Source organism: Capsicum annuum, chromosome 8, assembly GCF_002878395.1.
Source record: "Capsicum annuum cultivar UCD-10X-F1 chromosome 8, UCD10Xv1.1, whole genome shotgun sequence".
Lineage (NCBI taxonomy): Eukaryota > Viridiplantae > Streptophyta > Magnoliopsida > Solanales > Solanaceae > Capsicum > Capsicum annuum.
Window position 1 is genome coordinate 93,478,437 of NC_061118.1, and position 8,194 is coordinate 93,486,630.

Genomic DNA, 8,194 nt, shown 5'->3' on the forward strand with positions numbered 1-8,194 from the left:
GACAAGTAACGATTAAATAATCATTTTTATTTATAGCACGACCAAGATCAAGAGTTAGGGACAATCTACATTGAATATTTTTTAACAATGTTGATAAATAAAAATAATATTGTGAATGAAGTTTAAAAATATCATACCGAAAAGTACTTCTAGGAATACCATTAAACATAGGATTGTAAATTGCTTGAATATAATGAATAAAGGCATCAGAAGAAAGAAAACTAAAAGGCAAACAACCCATAACTACTATTTTAGCTATTTCTTTCGGGCCCCTCAATTTATATACTTCTTCATTACCTGACCGGTTGCTGGGTCCATTCTAGTTTGCGTTGGCCCACCAACATCTGCACCACCTCATGCAATATTTAACTCTCTTTCATGAGCATCACTTATATGTCTTATTAACGTATCCGTACCCCCTTGCTTGCTTCCGCTGTTATGCTTATATATTTGTTGACAAATATTGCGTTGCACCTCAGTATATAATATACGTTCAAAAAATTATAATGCAATACTAGTTGTTTTACGAGCTCTTGGGGCACATGGAGGACGGGGAGGGAGATTAAACGATTCAGATCTAACATTAGTATTTCCTACTATGGGTGTCTCACCAATATTTTCATCATCTTCGTCTAAATTAACCGCATCTACTTCATTTTCTTCTTCTATACCTAATTTTCCTGAGCTTCTAATAATCCATATCGTGAGGACCTACACTTATTTCTTCCTCAAAAGGTGTACCAAGCAGTACTGGAGGCAAAGGCACACGGGTATATCTACTACTTGAAGTCCTTTACCGCTAGTAATTCGCTTTTTGCTACCACTACCACTTCTGGGATAAAAAATTTTAACACATTTAGTGGCGAGAATTCTTAATTTATCCATATTATAAATTAAACTAAAAAAATTCAAAATACAAATATAATAAAATGAAATATTCAACAATTAATACACTAATTAAAAAATAAACGTAAGAAATGGAATGATAATACCAAATTTTGGAAGTATCCGAAGGTTGAGACTTTAGAAATTTTCACTCGTACTTTGTAATTGCAAAAATTAAAAATTAAAGTGAGAACTTTAGGAATTTAAATATATAGAATATTTGAGAATTGAGAGAGAATGAGATTTGAGAGAATGAAAATTTGTGTGAAAAATGATTTGAGAGTGTAGGGTATTTCTAGAAATTTTTTTTGGATTTAAAAAATATTTAAAATGAAAACAAAATTCTATTAAAAAAGGCCAATTGAGTCATTTTAAGGGCCCAAATGGTAATATAGCCGTTGGGCCCAACGATCAGATTTTGACCAAATCCAAAATTTAAAAAAAAAATATATCTGGGCCGAATAACCGGCGGGCTCAAACCGGGTTTGGTTCGAGCTGGGTTAACTGGGCCCAAACCCAAAAAAAAACCCAGCCAAGGACCTGGTACCCTACAGCCCGTGGGCTGACTGGGCCGGGTTTGCTTAGTGGGCTGGGCTGGGCCGGGTCGAGCCGGGTCAGCCCGGCCCATTTAGCAGGCTTATAGTAAGTACATGACCATCATTTTTTGGATTTTGCATTTGTTTCTCAATGGTACTTGGCTGCCTTTGGTTTAGAGTTGTTGACATCTGTCCGAACTGGTGCTCCAACTGTTTGATAACAATGGCATGTGACTCGACCTTCTGGGTCAATCCTGAAATACCAGCCTTAATCTCCTTAAGGTTGATCTCTTGATTTTCTTGACCCTTCACCATCTTAGCCAGCATCTCTTCCATTTTGGATTGTGCATCTCGTTTGCCAGGTAGAATATACCTATCTCCTTCTCTCTATAGTCATCCTTTTTTCTCTAGTCACCATTTCACTCTCTACAACAGTCTCTGTACCTGTCATAGTAGTTCTAACCTTGGTTCCTTTTCCCTTGGGCTTGAAAACTATCCAACTCATGATCTATATAATTTGCTTCCTCCTCCAATTTTGACTCGTAAACTTTGGAAGTTGACCCCTGTTCTGCTACTTCATTTACTTTCTCAAAAGTCGCTGCTGCAAGCTGCTTTTATAGTACCCCCAAGATCAATTCTTAGCAACTCAATCTCTTACGCTACTGTGTCATCAGCTACTTTTTAGTCCCAGGGGGCACCAATAGCATATATGTCAGATCCCTTTCAGCCTCCCGAGTTTGCCACCCTCGATTAGTGAGCGAGATCTGATCTAATATCTCAAAGTTGCCTTCCTGCATAGTCTCATAAAATTCCCTCCATATATGGTGTCTGCCATGGATCTGGAGCTGATGGTTAAGGCTCAATAAAATATCTCTAATAAGATCGTCCCTGACAATCGATGATTGGGCACCATGCTCAGCTTCTTCTTGAACCTAAACCATGTCTTGTACATAGATTCTGATTGCAACTGTCTGAAGTAATAGATCTTGTCCTTAAGCTGCAACATCCTGTATGGGGGAAAGAACTTATTCAAGAATTTCTTGCGCAACTCATTCTATGTAGTGATAGAGCCTCTTGCCAGTTCCCCTAACCATAAAGATGTTTCTCCTGTAAGTGAGAATGGGAACAGACTTAATCTTAGTACTTCTTGATTCACCCTTGGATTTGTATACGAACTGTAAATCCAGACGAATTTGGCAAGGTATAAATTTGCATTATCTGTAGGTAGACCTGCAAACACACCCTTCAAATTTAAGAGATGGATCATTGCACTCGTTATGTTAAACTTGATGCCTGAGGGTAAAACGTGAGGAACTATGGCTCCAATCTCTGCCGACTCAACATATCCAACTCTTCTTCATCAACTATATATGGATGCACATACTGATATCTTGGGATTACTTAAACAAGGGAAACTCTAGCTCTGTTCTGGTTTCCACCAAGTACTGCTTGGCGGTCTGTTGTTTGTCTCTGCTCATCTAGCTTTACATCCCTAGCTACCCACTGAGCTTCTTCCATTACCCTCTCTTAGCTTCAGCTTGAGCTAATAGCTTACCAGTCTTTCGATTAATAATATCTCGTACTCCTTTGGGGGAAGGGTAAGGTACAACATCACAAAACCCTTTAGAAAGCTCATCTTTTTCTGCTCCATCCTACAAGGTATTTGTAGGACCGTATCTGGATTCGAATTCAGTGGGGGTAAGGGATTTTCTCTACTCCATGTGCTAGGTATACACCGGCGTATGTCCAACTAAGAACAAAAATAAACACCCAAAAATGACAACAACTTTAAATCATAAATCAACATCGTGTTCCCTAGAAGCGACGTCAAATTTTGATGATGTTCAAACTATATCTCCTTCCAGAAGACGATAGGAACACTGTCAACATTCAGTAACCCAACAAAAGTTTGGGTCAAATCCCAAGAGAATACGTAAAATTGTGGATCTCAAAAGTTGTAGTCAGTGGGTAGAACAAGAAAAGTAAATGGAGGTTTTATGTAGTAATCTCGATCAAGTAACTATATCAGCGCCAGTTATAATCAGTAGTAGGTGAACACTAGGATTGTGTTCCCTCTGGCTTCTTAACTCCGTAAGCTTATCGTGCTTTGTTGTACCAACCCGATATTTTTTATGTAGAATCGATAAGTTATGTACCTTCTGTAGTCTTTTAGACGAGCAAAAGGATTTTACCCTTTACTTTTTTAGTCTCAGAATGTCGTCTTACTAACCCTTATCTTGATCCCAGTTAACTATTACCTTTTGAGTCTCTAGTTAATTAGATGAAATCTAACCATCTTACCTAGATCAAACCTAGAAGCATGGATCGACAGTTAAAATCTAAATTATTGTTGTTTTTATCTTTTTCTTGTCACTACTCCTTTTTTGGAGTAAGTAGCCATATCTAGGCGGGATCCTAATATGTGCACACATTAAAAAAATTATTATAATAAAGATAAAGTAATGCATGCATGGGTATCGGTTAGAACAATAACAACACTTCCCCTACTTCGTCAATCCGCCAGGGTTTCCACAACCCTAGCTATGGGTTTTTAGACGCGCATGCTTGTGAAGAGATTAATAACATTAATAATCAAAACCATAAATGAAATCACAATGATAAGAAGCATAAAAATACACAACCGTAACTAAATTAATCAACTAGAGTCAATATAAGAGAATCTCAAGATCAAAATCAAATCTTGGAATCAATATATATTTGTAAGTATCAAAAGTTTGTAACTCCTACTAAAAACACATAAAGGGTATCTATAGTATATGAGAAAACTCTAAAACCAAAGCCCAACCGAAATAGGAGAAAATAGGGTCGGTGGACACACGTGGTCTGTACCTGCTCCCTGACCCTGGGCGTAGGTAGTACCAACGGTCCATAGGGTGAGTGCAGGTACAGGGTGCAGGTATCGGATGTGAAAAATCCAGCAAGTCAACTCTCATAATTTTGGACTTCTGGCACTTGCTTTGCCTACTTGCGCTCCGTAGGTCCTAAATGCGGTCCGTAGGTCCTAAATGCGGTCCGTAGGTCCTAAATGCGGTCCGTATGTTGACTTAGTAAGCTCCGGGAGTCATCTTTTCAGCTCTTCTTCAATTCTAGAACATGTTTTAATCACGAACAAGTCGAAAAGTGTCCCGAACATCCATAGTTGCTCCAAAAGTAGCCAAAAACACTCTTTCATCCTTTTCATGAACTTAGCATCCAAAATATGATTTCCTGCAAAACATACCCAAAACGTATTATATCTAACAAAATAACCTCAGAAACTTGCATATTTTGCTTGTTTTAAGCATTGAAAGTGATCTATTTTTATAGCACATTAGTAAACCTTATATGCATTTCTTGAATGGTTTCTCCTTTTTCCATGGATAAAGCTTCATATTGAATGGTCAACATGTCTACATTAGACTCCTTCACATCAGTAGTACCCTCATGAGCTGTTCTCAGACAATACCAAATTTCTTTTGCATTTTCGCAAGCAGAAATTCAATTATAATATCAGGTCCAATTCCACACACAAGTAACTTTTTTGCTTTGAAGTTCTTTTTAATTTTCTTGCGATCTTCATCATCATATTCTCTTCTTGTTTTGACAATCATTCTGGTTATGTCTCCTTCTTTGACCTCCCTAATTGGCACATGAGGATCATCCAGTATTACATCCATCAGTTCATTGTCCTCAGCCATAATGAAGTCATATATCCTGATTTTTCACCACTCATAGTATTCTCATTAAAGCGGGGTGGTCTAGTAGTAGATTGTCCTTCCTCTAGATTAGATGGAGCAGTCATGATCAAAAAATCACTCTAAGTGTTAACTTTTTAGGGTGTCCTTACTCTGACATCAATTGTTGAAATGTAGGGGTGCACCACCGTTCAAGGGACCAGGTCCCTAAGATTAGGAGAATAACAATAAAATAGTAACCAATCAAAACTTGCAGAAAATAAATGAACACTGTGATTTACGTAAAAACCTCCTTACTCAAGGAAAGAAAAAACACAGATTGCCCTCACAAACACTCAATCTTCACTATAATAAAAACTCATTGATTACGGACTCCAATGAACTTAACTCTAAATTCTACATGTTGTAATAGCTCTACTACAACTACCTCTTCACAACTTAGCCACTTCAAAATCGATTAACTCTAATTGATGCACCTTAGGTAACTCTATCTAAGAACTCTACTGCCAAAAGAAATCTTTACTCTTATATGATACGTAAATCTATTACAAAGCAAGACTCGACTCAAGAACACCTAGACATTAAGCACAAAGAGATTTAGAACTTGAGCTTTGAGAATGTTTTCTCCGTTACCATGGAATTCTTCAAATTGCAAAAATTATTTTAGGAGAAGCACCTTTTTTTATTTATAGTAGTGTATAAATCAGGGTTGAATTTTGATTGAACCAGGTGTCTAATCAGATACGCTGCACACCTGCATAGTTTATTGCACTAGCGGATAAAATTATGCAGAGATGTGACAATTACAACAAGTTACAATAAGTAAGAGACCTAATCCTCCAATATCAATTAGTCATTATCAAAACGTGAGACAACATTTCATAATTATTTTAAGCCATCAATATATCTGGTAATTATTTTAAGCTATCGCTGTATTTGGTAAATATATAGTGAATAAATTTGTATAATTAATGATCCAATAATAGATTAGAGGAAACGAAAACATCCGGGCAAAGAAGGAAAAATATGCTACGTGTCCTTGTATACAGGGAACCACCTTAGTGGACCTCCTAATCCGCGCCAAGTGGGATGATATCTACTTCTCTGAATTTAATTTTTTACCCTAGCAGAGTAAGTAGATAGTGGATAGAGGTAAACTGTAGATATTTTAACCGAACTATAGTCTAACCCAACCTCTTAACCATGGTTAATAAAGCAGTTTATATTGCTGCATCCATCAGCTTCTTCTGCAGGCATGGTAAGGAGAAGCAGTAGTGAGAGACTCAAAAAATGATGATGATTGGCCGATCACCTCACTCACATCCGACCGTCCAAGTGCCTCCTTGGGATGTTATGGATGATCAGACGGTTGATGTTCACTCCCCATTCTCCGTTAGTCCTGATTCTGCTTTCGACGCCTTGACGGCGTTGCAGCGTTACCTGCCGTCGAATGTAAATGATGTCATGTTTGATTCTGATGGGTTGGACATTCCGGTGGACGCTTTCTCATGTGATAACTTCCGTATGTATGAGTTCAAGGTGAGGAAGTGTGCACGTGGAAGGTCACATGACTGGACGGAGTGTCCGTACGCTCATCCCGGCGAGAAGGCTCGCCGGAGAGATCCTCGTAAGTATCATTACTCCGGCACTTCTTGTCCTGAGTTTCGTAAAGGTCAATGTAAGAAAGGTGATGCATGTGAGTACGCGCATGGCGTATTCGAGTGTTGGCTTCACCCTGCTCGCTATCGTACGCAGCCTTGTAAGGATGGGACCCACTGCCACCGGCGCGTGTGCTTTTTTGCTCACACGCCGGAGCAGCTCCGTGTTCTTCCTCAGAACAGTCCACGAAGCCATGCTGAGTTGCTTGACTCGTTCGACGGGTCTCCGAGTCGACTCGGATTTGAATCGTTCTCGTCGTCTCCGCTATATGACTCGCCTCCGGTGACTCCACGTGGATCACTGAGTCTTAACTCTGTTAATGGATTGGCTGAATCCATGCGTAATATGCAAATTGGGATGGTGAGAGGTATGAGTAGTACTCCTACCCCTACATGGGGGTTACAAATGGGTTCTCCAGTGTTTGGTTCACCACGGAGCCCATCAGTGCTCCGACCCGGGTTCATGAGCCTGCCAACAACGCCGACCCGGAATCCGATCGGCTTAGGACTGGCAGTGTTCGACCAGTGGGAGAAGAGTTGCGAAGAAGAGCCAGCTATGGAGAGGGTAGAATCTGGAAGGGATCTCAGAGCCAAAATTTATGCTAAACTGAGCATGGAGAACTCTCTTGACTCTGGTGCTCCGGATGTTGGATGGGTTTCCAAACTGTTGAAGTGATTCGGGTTCGGGTTATGATTTGTTTTGCTGGTAATGAATTTTGGGATCTGAGGCCTCTTGACTTTTATTGTAAATATACATGGTCATTACTGAAGATTACTGGTTGTAAATAGCAGTTTCGGCTGGTGGAGAGATTAGCCTTTTAATCTCTATTTTGTCTTTTTCTTATTTGGGTATTTTTTTAATCTCTATCGATTTGCATCTCATTTCTGCCATTTTTGCTAATATTTTAGCTTTTTCTTAAGTGCTTTGCTCGCTACTGTGGTTCAAAGTTTCTTAATCTGAATAGTGTTTCTTTAATTGTTTCTAGCTAGCTCTAATTTCGAAAAGGGAATACAATGTTTTGTATAGTATTTTGTTTATGAGAAATTCATATTTATAATCTATGTATATATCAATGGCCTGTAAATCTTGAATTTCATTTCATGTGTTTGAGATGATCTTGAATCAATGTGTTCCCAATTATATCATGGAATGATAAGTTAGGTTTTGTTCTTGAGTGGATATGGACCACAATGCCAGCTTGATTGATGTATTTTTTCTTCTATTATGAGTGTAAAAATCTTTATCCTACTACGTAAAGCTGCTTGTATTTGGTGGAGACATGATTCTGTGTATCTTTGGCGCAACCGGCGGAGTCAGATTTTTTGTTAAGGGTGTTCGTATTTTTTCTTAGGCAAAGAATTATTTAAAAAATAAAGAAAATAAAGTACGATTGCATCTGACAAGGTTTGAACCAGGTTT

The 8,194-nt window shown here is 38.7% G+C and overlaps 1 protein-coding gene across 1 annotated transcript; it reads left to right on the plus strand.

The window, feature by feature from the left end:
* The first annotated feature begins 5,911 nt into the window (after positions 1 to 5,911).
* LOC107838865 (zinc finger CCCH domain-containing protein 20) lies at positions 5,912 to 7,639 on the plus strand. Its single transcript, XM_016682103.2, has one exon. It carries the CDS (start codon positions 6,407 to 6,409, stop codon positions 7,448 to 7,450), a length of 1,044 nt encoding a protein of 347 aa, XP_016537589.1. The 5' UTR covers positions 5,912 to 6,406; the 3' UTR covers positions 7,451 to 7,639.
* The last annotated feature ends 555 nt before the right edge of the window (positions 7,640 to 8,194 follow it).